This window comes from Gallus gallus, chromosome 17 (genome assembly GCF_016699485.2).
Source record: "Gallus gallus isolate bGalGal1 chromosome 17, bGalGal1.mat.broiler.GRCg7b, whole genome shotgun sequence".
Classification (NCBI taxonomy): Eukaryota; Metazoa; Chordata; class Aves; order Galliformes; family Phasianidae; genus Gallus; species Gallus gallus.
The window spans coordinates 5,435,660-5,456,741 of NC_052548.1; the positions used below are offsets into that span (position 1 = coordinate 5,435,660).

The following is a 21,082-nucleotide window of genomic DNA, read 5'->3' on the forward strand; positions in this document are numbered from 1 at the left end:
CCAGCCATTCACTGTGAAGGCATGAGCTCAGCCACAGCTGGCAACACCACAGCAGTGACATGGCACTCAGCTTTCTGAAAATACTGGGTCCTGGAGTCACTTCTGGCTTCAGCCTCAGTTATCCTTGCAGGAAGCTGTGGGGATTTTCTGATAATGTGCTGAGCTGTTGTTTCCTGGAAAAGTTGAGGTTTGTGCACTGGTCCATGGAGCCCCTACTGGAAGAAGCTTCTTAAACTCATGGACATGGGGTTGTCCTTGGCTGAGCTGCATCAAAAATCAAAGGAGAATGGGGCAGCTCTGGAATGAAGTCAAACGTGCTTAAGCCCTTTGTTCTGAGTATAGCTGGAGCGAGGGTGGGTGAAGAGCTCCCCCCGTGTTCTCCTTCTCCTGGGAGCAGTGCTGCAATCCGAGGGCAACACTGCCCTCATTTGCAGTCCTTCCTTAGCTCTTGTAACTGCTGTTTCTCCAATAGCTGCAGGTTCATCTTCTTCTATGGAAGTCTAAACATCCAATTTGATGGGGAGGTATGTGCTGGATTTTGCTGTTTGGGAGGTTTATAGTTAGGTGCTGTGGCTGAGCCCACCCGATGCCCTGAGCCCCCTGGAGTGTGCCACGGCCATCCCTGCATCCCATCAGTCCTGGATGCACACTGGTCGGCGTTGCATGGCCTCTGCCGCTTGGGAAGGAGGCTGCTCCCAGCTGGTCCTCATTTAGAGTTAATAGGAGTTGAAATGAGCCAGAATTTGAAATAAATCCCATTGACTTGGCACGGTTTCTTTCCTGACTCAGACGAAGGAGACGCACTTTTTGTGCAGTTACTCCAAGATTCCCCTCCTTATTGCAAGAGAGAGGATCTCATTCCCCTCCTCTTCCACAACCCCAGGGCGTTTGTGTCCTTCAGAAGGAAGATGTTAACCCCTGTTGTTTGAGGAAGGAAAAAATGACCTGAGTAGTGCTCATTGGCATAAATAGGAGTTATACTGCCCGAGAGCTCTCTCTGTTGCTTTCTTCCCAGTTGTTAGGTTCCAAAATGGCCAATTCTTTGGGGCATTTTGGTAACATCTTCTATGAGAGCTTCCCAGCTCAGTGGTTGAGGGCTTGCATTTCTCCTGCACATCCCATCCATCCATCAAACCACCTTCAGCTGCATCTTTGTCTCATGGGCTGCCTTGGGGATGAGGAAATAGAGGAAAAAAAAGGGGAAAAGAAGGCTTTTCCAGAGACAACAAATGAGCAGCAGGTCAAAGCTATCAGCCTAAACCAGAGCAACTCAGAGCACAGCTCTGCCCACAGTCTTCTTTGCTACCTTATGCTATGACTGCTTAGAAAAGAATGAGTCAAATAGACTTTCTCATCCACAAATTTTCAGATCAACATCTGCATGGAGATTAGGACTCGCTCTGAAGCAGAGAGGTTTGGATACAAGGTTTTGGTTTGCTTTCTGCATTCTAAGTTGAGGAACTCAGCTGTAAAGAAAGTCATGGTGATGCTAGAAGTAGTTTCTCCATCTGAGATCTTCTTGTAGGGTTTTTCCATCTCGCTTTCTCTTTGAAGTCAACCAGACCGTTCGGATTTCCACAAGTAAGCCAAGGACCCATTGCTTCCCAGTGCTCCCAGCAAAGCCCTCTGAACCTTACAGTACAATCAGGTCTTTCTTCTCGAGAATAGTCGAGTCTTTCTTCTTTCTCCATACCCATTCAGGAGCTGCTTCTGTGTTTCCTCCGCTTCCAAACTACGGCTAGGCAGAGAGATTAGGAAATGTGTTTCTTATAAATCCAAAACATTTATGTCTTCAAATGCCCAGCCCCAATAATCCCACTAATTTCCTGAGTGCTTGTGAACTGTCCTATACAGGGCAGGCTTCTCTCGATCAAAGTTTATTAAGTAGAGGTTCTCATATGGAGACATTGCTGAGCAGTAGGAAATGATATGGGGCTTTTTCATTTCCCTTTAAATGAGCTGGCTGGCTGGGCCTTAAACAATATGGGCATGGTCATCCTATGTTTCATGCTTACTACCTTTACTGCTTTAGCTTTTCTGCCCTTCCTGCTTCCAGTGCGTCCAACCACCATTTTTCCTATCACCATTGGCACTTTCTTCTCTTTACTCACTGGCTGTGTTCTGGTTCTTCTCTTTCTTCCTACCTCATGTTTGGTAGGGAGGAGTGACCTCAGACCTCCACTGACTGACACACAAAACACCTGGAAACATTCTGCACAACAGCATCAAGTAGTGCTGAACCCATCCGAGATGGGATTTGGGAAGGTGTCTTTCCAGGCACCGTGCCCTCCTCCAGTTGTGGTCTGCAAGAAAAAAAAGGAAAGTTGCCCTCTGAAGAGCCAAGAGTCGTTGTGCTCCTTGGGTCCAACCAGGCTGGTGAGCCCTGTCTTGGAGATCACTTCCTGAGATCCAGTGCGTATGTGCAGAGCATCATAAAGCGTAGTGGAAGTTGGGTCTGCAGCAGAGCCCTGCTTGGCTCTGTTTGAGGCATATCTCTTGCAGTTCATTCAACTTCCTTATTTTGTTTTTCTCTGTGCTGTTGTCGTAACATAGATTTCAACTGTTGATGACTTGAGAATTTAAAGCTGGGCTGCGCATCTGTTTGCTCGCATTAACACTGCGCTGTGCGAGAGATCCAGCGTCACTGCCAAGGCCATCAGCAACCCAGAGCCTCTCTTTTTTTCCTTAAAAACTCATCAATTTGAATTGAAAAATAAATCATTCCGCTTCTGCCACCAGCAATCATACGATGCTGTGCTACAAGATCTTAAAGAATTGGGTCCTTATTGAAGCTGGCAATAGAATTTTGCTTCCCTGGCATATTTTAGCATACCTCAAGGCATGTGAATTTGTTAAAACTGCTGCTTTCTGCTGTTCCCAGTCACTAATACCTTTATCTTCAGACAGAACTAACATGCTTCTCTAATGAGGAGTGGAGCACACAAAATAATCTTGCTCATGGAAGAAGCCTGGAAGGGAGATTTGCTTTTTCACCAAAATGTACGACAAAATGTCTACAAACCCCAAAAATAAAAGCATCAAGTGTTTAGTGCCTTGGCACGCTAACCCAGCTGATCTGAATCTAGCAAAAATAACCTGGAATGAATCATTCTGATGTATAGACTCTTCTACATCTCCCGCCCCTCATTGCTCAGGACAGTGGGAAGCCTGGAAACTTCACGTTGCAGTGAAATAGGCACCAAAAGGTGCCAGACCCCTGAGGGGCTACGGAGACCCTGCATTCAGAATGAATTCTAACCTACTGAACTTGATTTATCAGTGTTGGTTTTTTTCCCCCTCTTCTGGCCTCAGTTTTTCCATTCCTGGATGGATGAGTCAGAAGAATGGGGAAAAGGGAAATCTGACCTTTTTTGAAGGCGACCAAATGGTTTTGGGTCTGGCCATCGCCTGTGTATCCCTGCCATGTGTCAGTGCAGTGATTTCTTGGAACTGTGCAAACCACGACGTGTCTGGGATTGCAACAAACATCCACCGCATCAGGAATGACACGAGGAGAGATACCGCGTCTCTGGGAACCCCAGGCAAACGTTGAGCTGCCTCTACATTCATCTCTGCTAAATTCCTGCGCAGTTGGAGAGAGCACATCCAGGAATATCAGCCATATGGTAGACCTCCCGCTCACCAGCAGAGCTCCTCTGGCCAAAGTCCTAGAAAGCAGTGCTGGTGGAGCACAGAAATATCCATAGCTGATAGAGCTTGGAGGTGGATGAGGCTGCAGGATCCAAGCCACGTCTCTGCTGCCAGTGTTGCCAGCATGGTTGGACCCATTTATTTGTACCAGCAAAGCTTTTAACAAGAGCTAACTCAATGGGAGAGCCTCATGGGATGATTTCTGGTTGACCACAAGTGACAGCTGGGCTCATGGCTATCGCTGACCGGAGGCAGAGGTGCTGCCAAGATTTCATTCCCAGCCATGGAGAAGGAGCACACCCCAGCTGGAGGACTCAGGAGAGCCTTCTGGAGATGGTGAACATCCCTGCTTAGTGAGGTCAGTGCAGCACCGGGGAGTTCAGAGCCCATAACTGTGCTGAGACCCTGCCAACATGGAAAGATGACCTGGAGCAACCAGGGGCAGCAAGACCCTGTCTGAACACAGCACAGTCTTCTGTGGATCAAGTTTATTATTGTTCATGGGACTTGGGCTGTTGAAGCCCTATATCTGCACTTCGTGGTTCAAGCATGAAATTGAATGCAGATTTTAGGAGCAATGTGGAAATGTTGTCTCTTAGAAGGAAGAGTGAAGCCCAAACCTGCCTTCCCAAAAAGCAAAGACATTCTGGGTGCAGGGCAGAAGCGAATTTCAGTCATTGCTTCTATGGGAGATGCACCAGGTGTGGGGACCAGGCTGCACATACAACCTCTCCAACGTGGCTGTGGGATCCCTGTGACCTCCTGCAGGAACAAAGGGTCCATCCGCCCTGCACATTTATGAGGGATGCATCTTACAATGCTGCCTGCATTTTTTACAATTGTAACACACCCTGGTCCTGGGGAGGCAAACACAAGTAACGTGGAAGTCTTTGATTCAACAGCTTTTGCAGCATAGTGATTCAAGAGCACATCTCAATGTGCAAAATTATTCTGCTGGAGAAGATTGGCAGCTCAGCCATCACCAGGGCCAGGAGAAGATTTAGCTTAAAATGGGCTTTCTCCAATTCACAAGAAATATCCACTGCCTGTAATTCCAAAAGATCTTACCACACAGGAAGACTGATGAGAAAAAAATATGATGCAACTAATTAGAAATCTCAGTTGCATCGTTATTCCTCATGGCTTGTTTTGTGAGTGATACTGCTACTCAGTCTCCAAATTTTCAAGCTAATAAGCATCGCAGTATTGGTGCAGAGGTCTGCTGTGCAATGACATATAAATGCCCAATACATATAATATCCAATACGTATCTGACATATCCAATGATGTATACATGGCACAGTTGGGTGCCTGGTTCCAAACAAAATGGAAGAGAGGACAGAACAGGACCTGTGGAGTCCTCACAGGGACCCGTCCTTTGTGAAGCTCCGTTGGTGTTGGCAAGGTGTGCACTTGAAGTGTTTGACTTACCCAAAGTGGAGCTATTTCCTCTGGGGAGGTGGAGGAGTGATACAGTTCTTCAGGGCTATTAGAAGCCTGAATTTCTCCTTGGCACTTAGGAGGCCCGTGTTTCAGATCAGAGTGGAAACCCTCAGGCACAGCCCCATTTGTAAGTTGCTTTTGTTCACCTGAGAGACCAATAGCTCTCTTCAACATCAGCAAAGGTGAACACGATGCCTTCTTACCCAACCCTGCAGAGGGAGAGATGCTGCACTGGTGTGTAGATGCTGTTGAAAGGTTCGTCACAATTGCCAAAAATTATGAGTTATTTTCTTCAGTGGTGCTTTTGCTTGATTCAGCCAATTCCAAAATATGTTGTCTGCCTTGCAGCCAGCAGGGCCAAACACTGAAAAAATAAATTCCCTGGGCTCCCTGAGGAGAGTGTGCTGAACTCAGTGCTTGCCACAGCTCATTTCATCTGCAAGGATGGCTGGCAGGGTCTGCTGCATGAAGGCACTTGTGTAGGTGCACAAAGCAGGCCAGCGTCTCTCTCAGCACTGTGGCTCCCACCTGAAGTTTTCCATCCCAACCTATTTCTGAGATCAGAAGTTGAGATCAGGACAGTGTGATTTCTGTGTGCTTTCTATTGCAATAATAATAGCATAGAGGGAGAACTTTTGCATTGTAATCAAAACATTGTGTATGACAGCTAGATAGACAATGAAACAACTGTCTTGTTTTGCAGTGGGAAGATAAAGAATTGCTGTTGAAGCAGTATTTTCATTGCCATTATTCTAGAGCCATATCCGGAGTATTGACATCCAGTTCAGTGCGTTAGTTGGTGGTGGTCAGTACAGCTCTGTGAGCAGCAGTGCACAGATGGCTGCTCTGCTCATGGACCAGAGGAAGAGTTGTGTAGGGGTCAGAGGAAATGTGTTTCCCATGTTTTGAACACTACTGAAATTCCCCAATTGCATCCTCAAGGACAGTCTGGTGATGGCTTTCCATCACCTGCAGGTCCTTGATTGTGACCAGATGAAAAACATCTCCTTTCAGCAATGTTCTGTAGTCACTGGGCACAGACATCTTTCCTCCTCTAAGCCATGAGGTTTCCTTCTCATCCACTTAATGGAGCAACTCGAGAACGAACTTGGCCATACTCCTGCTGTAGTACCTGGGAACTGTGTTCTTGCCTGCACTGCTGCCTACCCAACCTGTTGGCTCCCTTGGGAGTAGAACAGGATGGGTGAGGATGCTGTTAGGGTTGTGTGCACCAGCAAAGTGAACAGCATGCTGGTTGGGATTGGATTTATTTTCTTTCTCATTCCAATAGCTTTTTGTGTGTGTGTGTGTGCTCTCCTAGGGACCAGAAGGGAAACCAGGAAAACAGGGGGAAAAGGGCAGGCCTGGCCAGAAGGTAAGAATATCTGCCACTGTTAACAGTTCTTCCTCTGGATCTCCTTTTCTTTTCTCATGTTTGATCATAGAACCATAGATAGTGTGGGTTGGAAGGGACCTTAAGGATCATTTAGTTCCAGTCCCCCTGCCATGAACAGAACACCAACCACCACCAGATCAGGGTGCCAAGGGCCCCATCCAGCCTGGCCATGAGCACCTCGAAGGATGGGGCATCCTCAACTCCTCTGGATGTGCCAGGGTCTCTCTACGCCTTTGTAGTTGTCTGTAGAAGCTGTTTTATCCTGTGTTAACCTCTGTGCTTTCATTCTGCAGGGCAGCAAGGGCTACCAGGGACAGCTTGGCGAGACAGGACCTCCAGGGAAGGAGGGGCCGAAGGGGAACCAAGGCCCTAAAGGATCCCGAGGTACCCTGGGACCTATGGTGAGAAGAGCTCTGCAAATGGTTGAACACAACACCAGAAACGTGGTTAGCTGTGCTGGGCATGGGCCTGCGTGAAGCAAAGAGCCCAACAGGGCCTTCAGATCAGAGGGAGTGAAATGATGGCAGGTGGTTATATAGACCAAAAGAGCATAACTCTTGCACTGAGCAGCAGAGGAGAGGCTCCATAGTGGTGGCAATTATGCCCCATGACCCCAGATCACACTGCACTGTGGTGGTTCTGTACAATTCCCCAGACAGGCTGAAATATTGGGGATTTTTACTTGTGAACGGAGTGATCCAACAGCTATTTTTTGCTAAGATCTTTCCCTTTGAGACTGCACACTCACGGTAAGAGCTGCTTCCAAGTCAAACTGTGTTGATAGAAGGAACTCTGCCTTGGATTTCTGCCTTGTTTCTACACCCACTCTTCATCTACTTATCTGAAATAATTGCAACAGGAGGAAATATAGCATGGGAAAGGGTTTGAGCTGGGGCCTGAAGGTGAGGTTTTCAGGAACAGTAGTATGACGGAGGGGGAAGAAAGTTAATTTCCATGAGACAAATTAATTCATTATGCAGCAGTAAGTAACGATAACCTCCTTGTATATTGCAGGCTGGTAAGGAAACTTTTTGCACTTTGTTTGGTTGAACTTAGTGAAAGATCAGGAGTTATTTATGAACTAGGAATGGTGTTGATGTTTCAGAACAGTAGCAGATGAATGATGGAATAAGGGTTCTGCTGATAGTGTTTCCCTGCATCAGAAATTATGGCCTCCCCATATGTCCTCCCTTTGTACTCATTGGCAATGTCTCCATGGATTATTGCACAGCAAGTAGAGCAGTGTCTGAGCAGTAGTGCGTTGGACTGAGCACGTCTCTGCAGCCTGTCTTGAGGAAAGGGTTTTCTTCCACACTAAATGGATTTCTCTGGAAAAGTTACACTTCATTTTAATCTGATGATCTGGCCTAAACCATTTTGTGCAGATTGATAGAGATGCAACACAGAGCTTTTGCAATGCCCTCATCACAACCCAGAAAACTCCCTTCCTGCCCTCAGAACCCATACCAAAAGGTTTCCTCCCTGTAGTTCAGGATTAGGTCATGCATGGCAATGGTCTCATTGGTGGACTCCCTAGCACAATGCTAATCTGGATATAAAGATGTCCAAAAGGGCAGATGTAGAATTCACACCCAGTGTATCCCATACCTGTGGGTAACGCCTGCAGGCTGCTCATGGTGCTTCCTTTGCTTGCTTCTCCAGGGTGCTCCAGGAAGGATGGGTGCTCAGGGGGAGCCTGGCTTGAAGGGTTACCAGGTGAGAGCTTTATTTTCATCCTTCATCTCCTAGCAGTTCTTAGCTGTAGCAGATGTAAGACGGACTTCGGCTCAGACAGCTCCTTCCTGTCTCCTCACACACTGTCTGCTCTCCGCAGGGGCACGCAGGACCACCAGGGCCAATTGGACCACCGGGGCCGAAGGGTGAGAAGGTAAGGCAGCAGAGCAGCTCTGCAGTGAACGCAAGCCAGCACTGCTTGGGTCTGCAGCATTGCCATTACAACATCAGCACCAAAGCTTGGCCCCTTGAGGCTTGCACAGCCAGGGCAAGGGTAGAAGTGGTTGTATCCCGCAGCAAAAAAACATATGCCAGTGTTGTTCTTGAAACAGGGTCTTGCCCTAGCCATCTTCAGCACTAGAATTCCCATATCTCAGAGTTTGTGTGCACTTGAGTTACTGCCATCCTTAGCCCACTGGTGCTACAGCCAGCCATGGAGGTTACCAAAGCAGAGCTGGTCCCCATCGCCTGTGCTCCTTGTTCCTCCTCGCTGCTGTGACTCAGCCCAGCTGCAGCAAGGGGCTCTCCGAGGGGTGCTGGGCTGACTCAGAGCTCTCTCTCCACACCGGCTTTCCCCTTGCATTTTTTCCCCCTTCTGCTGAGTCAGCACGGCCATAACCAGTTCAGGCTGGAGCAGTGACTCACGCCGTAATGGTTTCCTGTCGGCGGGGCTGGATGCTGTGCTCCCAGGCCAACCAACCCAGCTGGTGTTGGCCGCGCGCGGTGCCGCTGGAGCCCCTCACGTGCTGCGGTAGCAGCAGCAATGCTCCTTCCCCCATTACGGGCAGGGTGGTGGTGGGGATTGGGAACAGTCAGTGATGGGGTCCCAGGGAAATGAAAAGTTGTGCGAATTCATTTTGCTCATTTTCCACCTCCCCAGCACCACAGCTGAGAGCTTTCGCATGTGGTTGCAGATGGACGTGAGCAAGCAGCAGCTTTACTGCTTGCAAAAGGAGTCAGTGAGACTCAGAGATCCCAAGGGCACAACTCTGCTGGGGCTCTGCGTGCATCGTGTCCATGTCAGGACACCCTGCTCACACTGCTCAGCCTGCAGACTCCTCGTGCTGGTGGCCAGGAGGCAATGTGGCAGGGCAAGCTGTTGTGCTCCACTAACACACATCCCCTGCCTCAGAAATTTTGCTTAAGGCACAAGCACATGCTGCTTTTTCTCTCGTTTCCTGCTGCTTCATCCACGTCTCCATCACTGCCTTGCTGGATTTCTACCCCCAGCTCCTCTCATGCTGCCCAGTAGCACCTCTGCCTTCTGCAGCAGCATGCCCAGGTACACCAGTGGTAGCCAAGCACAGCCCAGGGTGATGCAAGGGCTCACAACTAAGCACCTTGCCCAGCTGACAGCCTGGCCAGAGGCTTCTCACAGCCCCACTGCTGATGCTTGAGCATCCTGCAAAAGTTGAGAGATGTGATTTCCAAAAGCACAGTCGCTATTGGCTTTAGAGCAGGAAGAGATGTGCAGATACGTGTCTCTGGTGCTTAATTTTTTTACTACTGCTTTTCTTTTCTTGATCTCTGCACATTTAAATTTGCCATCTTCTTGAAAGTCATCGTCCCGAACATGAGACTTGTATTATTAGCATTATTGTGGATCTTGTATTGTCAGAGCACAGCAACAGCATGTAACAGCTTATCCAAGAGTGATTAAACAAACTCTAACTGTCAGTTTCCAATCTGAAGCCTGGCAAGGACTCCAAAGCATCCATGCGCCCTGCTGAGAGCAGTCAGAGCTGTTTGTGGCCATTGGTGGCCAAATCTCACCCCGTCCATGCAGGATGGTAAGGCTGCGGGCTGCCAGCTGCAGCCAAACCAGGAGTGCCACCTGCTCAGCCTCCAGCAACGCTTCCTGCACCACCCAGCTGCTCCACAAAACTTGCATTTAGAAGTTTTCATCCTCCCTTCTTATCTCCTAAGGCTGATCCCAGCCCAAGGACAGATTCCTTCCCTCCGGACAACTGTTACCTCGCACAAGCATCCAGACGTTAAAATGGAAGCTTGAATCTGAGAACAGGAGCAGAAATGAGAATAGGACTGCGGCCGCTCCGTGAGCTTTAAACTGTGCTTTAAGTGTAGCTTTGGTGAAGAAGGAGGATATGTAGTGGTGGGGAAGGTCTTCCCTTTTCCAGAGCAGAAAATGGGGTGGAGAGAGGCACTGTTGCGAACGCAGCTCCGTTGTGCCATCCCAGCCAGCTACCAGGCCACATTTAATGCATTTACAGCTCCTCAAAGAGGCCTTGCTCTGAGCAGACGCCTGCACTTGGCAGCTGCTTAAAGCAGTCCAGATGGGATCCTTTTAAAAATTACAAACTGGCGTATCTCACTTTGGGACGGGAGCCAACAATAACAAGCCTTCCCTTCTTCTCCATGCATTTTCCATTTGTATCCCAACATGTTTACTTTGCTGCCCTTTACTCTAACTTTTTTTTTTCACTGCGACTTTCCAAAGAATTAGCACAGACCTTTCATCTCCCTCTCGAGCAGCTGAGGCATCAGGAAGTCGTGGAGGAGCTCCGTCTCGCAGCCCTAGAGCTGACCACTGCTGCAGGATTTTCTCTGAAGACAAAGCACTAAGTGGCAATTAGACTCAAGGGGACACAGAGCTGCCACTCAGATTTTGGGAAGAGAGTCTGCAAGTTTTGGCACTGCCCAAAATTGTGAGCTTTCCTTGAGTTCATCACACCCACCTCGGCTCTGCACGGCAAGGCGTTCACATCCTGCTGGTGCCATACTGCTGTACCGTAGCACATCTGCTGGGATTGGTTTGTTTTTTTCTGAGACCTGAGAAATGATGTCTTTGTTTTCCCTTCTCTCCTGCACTCCTTTGATAGCGGCTTGAAAGTGAACCAGTTGCCAGGTCTTCTGCTGCCAACTTCACCCAGCAAGTTCATTAGCACTGGAAGCTGTTGGCAGAGCCCTTTAGGCATTGCTTTGCTGTTCCTCTCTTCTGCCCTCAACTCTCTCCATCCATATTGCTCAGCGCTATATTTTCAAGCCGTCCTGGCACAGTTTCTCCTCACATATTTTGTTTAACAACATACCTCCAAGAAGACTGGAGTTCACCACCCACCTCGTGATCTCTTATGGCCATGCATAACCACAACATAGGAGTTGCTGGCAGCGCTCATCCAACACATTTGGAAGCAGCAAAGAAAGAAGTTGCCGCTGTCATCGAGCATATAATGGAGAGAGATGCGCTGAGCTCTTTGCTACCTGTTGGGTTGAACTGCAAGAGATTTTGCCAAATCTCAAGTCTCATTCTATCAAGCTGCAAAGTTCAGGCCTGGTGCTCAGCCCCACAAGAAGTCAGAGTGGGTTGGCGTGTCTCAGGAGTGGTACTGCTCTGGTTCCAAAGAGTGTGCCCAGTTCCTAAAGAAAATGAGCCTTGGCATCACCATTAAAGATCTTTCCCCCTGCTGGTTATTTACTGCTCCAGTTGTGTTACTGCCAAACCTCACGTATAAGCAAAGCACTCAAGCACCTCCCAGAGAAATTCCCACTGAGAAACCTCACAGGTATCTTTACCATCAGTAGCTCCAACACCAGCAGAAGAGGAGAGTAGTGGAGAGAAACTCAAAGGCAACCATAAATACACCAGAAAGGGTGATCCAGCCGCCGAGGTTTGCAGGAGCCTGAAGGAAACATGGCTCTGCATAGCCATGCAGACTTGGGCACTGAAGGTGCCAGGAGCACTGCAGAGTGCAAACACAGCAGCTACACAGTGCCAGAATCCCCCAGCCCTGCTCTCTCCAGGAGCTGCACATCAAAGGAGCTACGAGACGCGTTCATCCCAAGGAGCCAGAGTGCCAGAGACACAGCGATAGGGAGCAGCCAAAAGCCAGAGGAGTTGGAATATAGCTATCTTCAATGGGAAGCAAAGAAACAGCCATGTCTGAGCTAAACTCCAGAGAAAACAGAACACTGTGACCCCAAGTGACTTACACAATTGAATTTTAAAATACAGCCTCTGTTTGGAGACCCTTGAGGGATCTCTGCGGATATTTTAGGGAGAGCTCAGTTATCTGCCAGCCAAACCATGAGCTCTGGGCTCCTGCTGGGAGCCGTCCCATCGATGAGCAGAGATGCTCGTGCAATGAGTGTGTGAGGGATGGACCCTTTCACCTGGGCAAAGGTCAGAGAAGATCAGAGAAGCCCACAGGGGGGTCACAGAAGGCAGGAGCCCATCCAGACCACCGCTGTTCCCATGGCAGCCACGGCTGCGCTCAGTGAGAGTGGAGAAGTGCTTGATTAAAGAGTTTTTTTATCACTGCTGGTGATAAAATTCAGAGGGAGAACTACTTCCCATATTTTCCTAATTAGGTGCTTCTTGCTTCGTTTTAGGAATTGCTGAGAATAACTCTTTGTACCTGGTTCCTTGGGGGGGATGGTTAGACTGGGCAGAGACAACCACCAAAGAAATTAGGGAGGAAATGTTAACAGTCAGCGTGCTAGAGGACGTGAAACAAAATAATAGTGATAATTCTGACACTGTGTGGGTGAAAAGTTGATGAAATCAACACTGACTTTGAGTTCGGAGCCCATGAGATCAGAAAACTGGATCAGGTCTAGACAGAAACATTTGCCATATCATCTGCAGCCTGTATTAATGATGGCGTTTTCACTCACAGGGAGAACAAGGTGATGACGGGAAGGTGGAAGGCCCACAGGGACCACCTGGAGACAGAGTAAGATGTTAAGTCCCTTCCCTAATCGATGCTGGCCTGGGTTTTGCCAGGGGATGAGCTGAGTTGCTTCCTTACTTGTACAACATATGTAAGGCATTGAGTTTCTGTGGATAACGGAATTTTTAACATCTAACTTAAGCCTTTGTTGTGTTGTTGTAGGGTCCTGTTGGTGACAGAGGAGATCGAGGGGAGCCTGGAGACCCTGGTTATCCTGTGAGTCGTATTCCCAGTATGTGATTCAGAAATGATTGTCTTGGGGAGGTTTGTGGTTATCAAGGAAACACCCTGGAGAAGATGTGTACGAGATAGGTCATGCTGGACAAAACTCAAGACTGATGTGCCCATGGCTGCAGAGTGTTTCAGGAAGATCTCTGTTAATTTGGGTATTTTGAAGCTTCCAAACCCTTAACAGGATTTTTCTCAAAAGCAGAGCTGTGAGTGATTCCCTTTTTGTGGGACATAATTGGTGTTGGTCTGAAAAGGCTCTGTGGGCTGCCTCACCTCCATCCAAAATCCAGTTGCTTTAACTGATCAGAGCAACCCATTCCAGGAACACACAGAAGTTGTTGCTGCCATATTTTGTAGGACAGCAGTCTACGACTGTTAACTTAAACCGATGCTGTGTGTATTAGAAGATATTCCTTCCTGCTTACATAGTGACTTGCAGTTCCTCTGAGCTACTTCTTTCCAGTGCATATCCACAGTAGCACGTACACTACCCATAAGCTTCCACGTTTGTGTATTAGCAGAATGCAGATATATTTATCTTCCCCTGCCCTGCTCTGCATGCTGCATCTGTGTTTGTTCATCATTGCCACAAAGATACCTAAAGACAAACAAATGTTCCCTCTCTTGTTTTTCATTTAAGGGCCAAGAAGGGCTTGATGGAGAAAGAGGAAAACCTGGACAGCAAGGCTTACCTGTAAGAAATGCTGCTTTATTGTAAGCTACCCAGCGTCACATGCATGTGAAAAACAGATGCGGGAGGGTAGGAAGGACTGCAGTAGGGAATGTGTGCTGAGCTGTGACATGCAGCGCGTGCATTTCCATAACCCATGCCTCTGAAATGGACAATTTGAGCCATGTGTTGAGACCAAAAAATAGGTGATAGAACAGGAGGCATCCCCAGAAGCCTACCCCTGGAACAGTATTTCTGAACGGGCCAGGATAGATTTGAAAGCTTAGGAGATGAGCAGTGCAAGATGGCCACGACGGTGGAAGGGTCCACTTGGAAATGGTGCTTTTAGGGAGCTGCTCCAGCATGGGACCACCTCATCTGCCTGCATTGCATTTCCTCTCAGACCAGTGCATTATGAAAGGCTAAATCAAATCCAAATTTAAGGGAAGGGGTTTTTTAATCCTTTTCCCATATATTTTCTTCGGCATTAATCCAGAAAATGCCCAATACAAATACGCACACAAAAATCCAGAAGGCCAGAAGAAGGAATGGAAACGTGTGTGATGGGGGATGGAGGGATGTGTGATGGGAACTGGAGGGATGTGCGATGGGGAATTGATTCACTTCTCCATCGGTCGCTCCCTGATGTCTGACATCCAGGCCAAACCAAGGAAAGGGTTGCAGCATGCAGAAGAGAGGTAGTACCAACATGGGGATGTGCTCGCTGTATGAAGCACTCGTTCTGCACGTAGCTTGTGTGAGGCCTTTCCCAAACCAGGCTCCTTCCTCCTCACTTCTCAGCACGGTTTTCCAGGCACAGCCTGGAATTTAGCGAACCAATTCCCCAAACGTGAGCACCACCCAAGTGAGGGGGTAGTGCTGCTTCTTCTCCAGTTGATACCCTGTTAAGTGCTCTCTGGAGACAATTCCTTGCTCTCTTTTTCCCCAGGAGGGCTGTCTGAGCACAGGCTGTTCCCGTGAATTGTTTCCATACGGTCGGTGTTGTTAGGGCACAAAAAAATGCTGTTCTTTCTTCTTCGTGCAAGATATTGCCAGATGAGAATTTCAAGCAGATTTTTCATGCTTATGTTTTGTAGGGGGATCCTGGACCACCAGGCCAGCCAGGAGCAAAGGGATCCAAAGGTGATGTGGTAGGTTTCAGCAGGGTGGATCTGTAGCATCCTAAGTTTGAAGAAAATGTCTGATGAAGAGAACTCGAATGTTTCTATCCCAGCATGTGTGATTTGGCCAAAGGTCTATACGTTGACAGACTGTGGGGAGCCTAGTGGGAGGGCTGCAAGTATGTATTTAAGTGTCCAACCCCGATGGTTGGTTGGCTTCATGGAGCTGGAGTGGACCAAGACAATAGCAGCTCCAGCATGGAATCTGGGGCAAGTCTTTAGCCCCTAAGGAGGTCTGAGCCAGGCAAGTTCCTTCACTTGAGCCATAAACTTTTCTGGCTTGAAACTTTCCAGATTCAGAGTCCATGTGCTTCTTCTCTTTCCTGGAAGAGTCCTCCTAACTTCTTTCCCTTACTGAGCAAGAAAACACAGCACACACAGCTCCTTTGAGGTTCAGTGTGGTACCTACTCTGACTTCCACATCTGGTTGTAATGACAGCATGCTAATTATTCCCACAGATAGGGCCTCTATTTGCTAAAACATAAGTGTGTGACCTCAATATTCAGCAAATTCCTGCTCCCTGATGGCAGAGGTCGGGATTTTTAATCCAACCCCGCTGGGATAATGCCAGAAGATAGTCTATAGTAGGTGTTCTTGGCAAGGAGTGTACCAGCTGATGAGATTAATGAACTCTACCCAGCGCTGGATGACCTGGAACTACCTTTGGGTGTAATGGATACCAGAGGAAGGACCCCCAGGAGTATTTATTTCATGTAGCTGTCCTGCCTGGTCCTCCGTGGATGGAGAAACAGTGCAGAGAAAATGCAGTGCTTCAATTTAAAAGTGCTTTAATGTGTGACCTGACTAAGAGAGTCTTGGTGAAGGTGGTGAGGCTGAGTTTTCCATTCATTCCACAGAAATTAATCCATTCTACAGCTAATAACCCTCAGGAGTATTTCTTTTACGTCTTTATTCATAAAGCAGCATTGCAAATTTCAGACACAGGATACCCCTTTCATTTCCATTAACCCTCCAAAATAAGAGGGAGCTACTTAGGAAACAAACGCTCTCACTGAGTGCCCTGCAGAAGTCTTGCCAGTGCCGTGGGTCTGTGCTGTGCTTCAATGAACTGACAGAGGATGCAGGTTTTGAGCATCTTGTTCTAATGTTTGCCAGTGCATTGAGTCCTCCCTCGAGTTCATCCTGCTTTATTTGTCCTCATCTGCTCTGTATTAGGAAAAATGTAGGTCCTTGCCTTCTAGCTATTCATTCCTGCCCTAGAACTCTCAAGACATACGAAGAATCACTTGTAATAAAACCAAATAGCAGTTCATGCCTCAGTGCTGGAGCAACTGACTTTATAAATCTCCTTTTTATAAAACTCTTTCCAACCTTTATCCAAAAGCACACCCTGAAGTCAGGCGCCCAAGTGGACTCGTGCTGGAACTGCTGCAATTTTAGATATCTTTCTTTCTTTCTTTGCAGGGTCAAAAAGGAAAGCAAGGAGCACGAGGCAGTGCAGGGAGCAGAGGCTCACCGGTAGGTAAAAGAAATCCATTTTCTGCCCAAAAAATGCTGTCCAGGAGCTCCATCGCTGACATCTTTGTGGTTTTAGGGCACCCTTGGGCTACCTGGTCCTCGAGGAGTGGTGGGAAGGCAGGGCCAAGAGGGTGCTCCTGGAGTGGATGGAGTGCCTGGGAAGGACGGCGTGCCTGGGGTGCTGGTGAGTTTGCAGTTGCAACCTCATAGCATTAATAGCAAGTGCAACTTAAGAGCTGGAAAACCAAAAGGTAACGTAGAGGAAATGGATGTAGTCCAGCTACAAATATCCCAGTCTCCATATACCCAGAGAGGAGTGTAGGTTGCTCTTCGTATCTCACTTTGCCTTTACATGGTGAAGTCTGTAAACAAACCAATGCATCCAGTCTGACAAACAGCTTCTTGCGTGCACGTATCTACAAGTCCTCCCACGCCCAGATGCATGCTGGCTGGCTGAGGGCAGAATCATAACAATCCCCCACGCCTCTAGAAGATGTGCAGAGCTGGAGAGAGCACCTTGTTTCATAACCTTACCTGTGTTTCTATTCTAGGGAGAGCAGGGAGATGATGGAGAAGAAGGAGTAACAGGGATGACAGGCAAAAGAGGGAACCCCGGTGTACCGGGACTGCCCGGGGCACAGGGACCACCAGGATTCAAGGTGAGTTTCTGGCTCAATATACTGCTATGAGCAATGCAGTCTGTGAGCCTGGTGCATCTAGAGCTTGAATTCACCAAGGTCTAACAAAGTCTGAGTTCCTGCTGCCATCTTTCACTTAGTTGAAGGCTCAGCAGCTCTTTCTCTTTCCATCCATCCACTTAAGTCCACACCGCTGAACATCCCAGCAGCCTTTCTTCCTTTGTCAAAGTTCTCTCAGCTCAGGAGCTTACAAATATCTGTACCCGCACTGTGAACACCTTAACTCCTTTCATTAGAAACCTGGATAAAGAAATGTGACCTTAGAGAAGCTGCAAGGGAGCTGCTGCAGCCTGCCTGTAGGAGATCCACAATGGGCATTGAAGCATGGATGTCCTCCAGCTGCTGCCTTGCAAAGCCTGAATGGTGCAGGAAAATTGTGCAGCTTGTTTTTAGCATGTATTTACCATGCTGGAATTGCTGGAAACAGGATGACTTGGGCACTGCCTTGGGTGGAAGCAGGGAAAAGCTGCTTTAGTGACAGTGGGCTTTCTTACTGGTCCAGGTGGGCTGCAGGATCTAACCATTCCAACAGCAATTCAGCCATCTGTAAAAAGAGACTGTAATTAGGAAGACTCCAGCTGGGTTTGGAGAGGCTATCAGGTCTGATTTAAACTATGCCTCCTGTAGCACATCACTCTTAAAACTGTCACTTGCTGCCCTCCAGCTGCCTTGGGTAGAACAACAGGCTGTTTCCAGAAGTGACCAAAGAAACCCTTGTGTAATTATGCCACACTCACCCTCTTGGGAGATCACTTGCCACTCGTCCTCCTGCTCAACCATCCCGGGCACCCACTGCCTTTGCTGCCGTGCCCCCATCCTGCACCCATCTACCCCAGCAGACCTGAGGCATCTCATAATGAAGCCACATTCCTCATCCCGATGCGCCACTTTTTCCCAGCTTTCCATCTATGGCTATTTCAGCTGAACGTTGTTATATTTAGCTCCTGTCCTTTGGAATTACTTGAATTCTGTTATTTTTAGGGTGAAAGAGGATTGCCTGGACAGACTGGCCAAACAGGGAAGCGAGGATCACTGGGAGGAATGGGCCTCCCAGGGAGCCCCGGCGATCCAGGACCCAAAGGCCAGCCGGTGAGTAGCACCTGGCAGGGACCCCTGGGCAGCCTGCGTTCCCCAAAACACTGTGACTGCTCCCAGCACCCTCGTGTCCTTTGTTATGATATGGCCACCATGTGTGCTGGTAGTCCTACTGTGGGAAACAGCCCGTGCATTGCAAACCATCCCAAAGGTGCAGAAGGGGCTGCAGCTCCACAGGGACACCCAGGAAAGGTGAAGGCTTGAGGGTGGTGGAGCTGTGGGTTCAGAGCACGCTGAGGAAGAAGCACACCTGTTTCCAGGGCAGGCTTCAAACTCTTTGTGCTTTTTCATTGTGCTGGTGGGATTGCCCAGCATTTGACAGCAGTATTCCAGCCAAAGAGAGTTAACCACCAACAGCATTGCTTTGCCTCTTGTTCCTGCACACAGCAAGTTCCCTTGCCCAGTATTACTATTGCCTGCTTTGCTACATCAGTATGCATCAGGTCCACTCAAAAGAGATGACTCTGTGGCATTTAGATTACTCCAAAACCTTTCTGACTTCTCACTTACTTTTGCCCTGAATTTCTCCAGAAAGAGGGCTTGGTTGGTTCTCGTAACACAGGAAAGACCTTAGTCCTCTTAGTAGCATGTTTCCTTTCCAGGATACATAAATGGGCAGTTAAATCACTTTGTGTGCTTGGAAAGTTTCTAACACTCCACCAAGTCCAACCAAGCCCTTTCTTGCCAAGCAGCTTCTCATTGTTATGGCAGGAAAAAGCTTCCTAACAGTAAGGGCTGTAGATTAACTCTGGAATAGCCCTGTAATAGAGGCAGTGGAAACCCCATCACTTGAGTCATTTACAGCTGAGCTGAACAAGATGCTGTAAAACATCCCATAAAGTGCAATCCAGCATGGGTCAGATAGTCCAGCTGAGAGGCCAAAGGAGCCTTTTCCATCTCTTGTGTTCCTGTGACTGTAAATGAATCATCTGGCGTATGTTCCTGTCCCATTTTTTTAACGTTGCATCACTTTGCATTTTGATATCTGAGAAGCCCAGAAATATCACAGGACGTGCATCTCAAACATGGTAAAATGAGGGTGTTTATGCAAGGATGTGCTACCCACTGGTTTTTCCTTATTCTCAGACTGCAGGCTATATGCTAATCCAAGCTTGAAGGTCTTGTAAATATTTTGTTTTTCTTTAGAAACTGGGAAAAAAGAAATCCTGCAGTGTTGTATAGGAAAAAAAAATGGGATTTGTATGGTTTTTGTGGTTTTGAGTGAGGGGTGATGTTGTAGGAACACGCACTCCTTTGGGCAGCATCAACAAGCGTCATTTGAATTATCCTTCAGTTGGTATTAGAAGTCCAGTTGGTAGTGGCAGTTCAGTTGGTATTAGAAATAAAATCAGTGCTCACTGTAATGGGATTGGAGCGTGGACTTCCAGTATCAATCTCAGAGTAGAAGTAGAAGCTCTTCATCCTGCTTCTGCTGACCGTGCTCCAAGCCCTCCAAGCCAGCCAAGCATCTGCTAGAAATATTGTAGGTATGCCTCTCATCTTTGGGGTGAAAAGGTTTAGTCTGTGAGATGTTCTGGAGCTGCTTCCACCCTGATGTTTGTGTAATGCCTTCTTCAGAGTTCTCTCAGACTTCTTTCTCATCAGTCCTGCTTAGGCTGAGGAATACTACTGGATTTCTCGTTCTCTGGAGCTGCTGAAATCTTGGCGTGTCTTGGAGTGACCGGTTCAGCGTGAACTGACTGCTGTTCTTTGTTCTTGTGTTTGTCTTGGCTGTTACTTGCAGGGAGACTTTGGGGAGGCAGGATTCCCAGGGATCGCGGGCATCTTTGGGCCAAAGGTAAGAGGTGACCCGGTGACCGGTTGGCTTCCCAGTCCCTCTTTTCTGGGAACAGACACTGCAATACCTACTGAAAGTTATTTGGTAGCAGCTCTGCAGAAACTACTGAAATTCAATTGTGATTCCAGCTTCAAGTCTGTATATCTTCAAATAATCCTCGAGTATTGCATTACATATGCTCTGATGAAGCTTATTTCTATTAACTACGCTGTAGATGGAAGATGGGTGTCCTATAGACCCCCCCCCACCTGAAGATATTTCAATCATAGAATCATAGGATCAGTAACCTTGGAAAAGGCCACTCAAATAACCAACTCCAACCATCAACCCATCACCACCATGCCCACTCAGCCACATCACTCACTGGCACGAGTTCATTTCTCCAACATTAATCATCAGTCAAGAGACTTGACTGGAAATTTGGGCTCATTTGACCAAAATGTAATTTTGATGGGGAAAGGGAACCAGGCTGTTTTCTGTAGAAAGTAAAGGGCTTGCAAAACAGGAGTGGGAAAAGAATGTTTTTAGTCAGACCTTCCAATTCCCATGTAGTAGAGGCAGCAGAGCTGCAATCCAGAGCATCAACGTGGGGTGCATTTATTAATGGGCTCTGACATCTCATTTTTGCTTGCAGGGACCTCCAGGAGACCCCGGTTTCAAAGGCATTCAGGGACCACGTGGCCCACCTGGCATCATGGTGAGTGATTTTTCCATATGTTTAGTTTGGAAAGATTTTACTTCCTCTATCCTCTGTATCTGTGAGGCTGCAAACTCCCATAATGAGCATGTAAGAGTGCCTTGCAATTAATCTGTGGCCATGGAGCTGCCGGAGCACACCTGCACCTTTCACATGTTCATGGGCCTCTTCTGCCTCTATACAAACCACTGCAGATCACTCCAGCTACGCCAAAATCCTTCTGTTTCTGGAACTTCTGAGGCTTCAAATGGCTGTGACAACCTCACTGTGAGGGCTTGTGTCTGTGGACCTGTGTTTTATTTCAACCACAGCAAACA

The 21,082-nt window shown here is 47.9% G+C and overlaps 1 protein-coding gene across 5 annotated transcripts in view; it reads left to right on the plus strand.

The window, feature by feature from the left end:
* Positions 1–21,082, plus strand: part of COL27A1 (collagen type XXVII alpha 1 chain) — a 127,492-nt gene that overhangs the window by 100,445 nt on the left and 5,965 nt on the right. For all 5 annotated transcript variants that reach the window (XM_025141346.3, XM_025141347.3, XM_040649277.2 and 2 more), the window contains 14 exons: positions 6,416–6,469; positions 6,784–6,891; positions 8,153–8,206; positions 8,325–8,378; positions 12,862–12,918; positions 13,078–13,131; positions 13,787–13,840; positions 14,914–14,967; positions 16,424–16,477; positions 16,554–16,661; positions 17,029–17,136; positions 18,157–18,264; positions 20,015–20,068; positions 20,703–20,765. In XM_025141346.3, the coding sequence (XP_024997114.2) occupies positions 6,416–6,469; positions 6,784–6,891; positions 8,153–8,206; positions 8,325–8,378; positions 12,862–12,918; positions 13,078–13,131; positions 13,787–13,840; positions 14,914–14,967; positions 16,424–16,477; positions 16,554–16,661; positions 17,029–17,136; positions 18,157–18,264; positions 20,015–20,068; positions 20,703–20,765 (984 nt within the window). The remainder of the gene's footprint in view (positions 1–6,415; positions 6,470–6,783; positions 6,892–8,152; positions 8,207–8,324; positions 8,379–12,861; positions 12,919–13,077; positions 13,132–13,786; positions 13,841–14,913; positions 14,968–16,423; positions 16,478–16,553; positions 16,662–17,028; positions 17,137–18,156; positions 18,265–20,014; positions 20,069–20,702; positions 20,766–21,082) is intronic.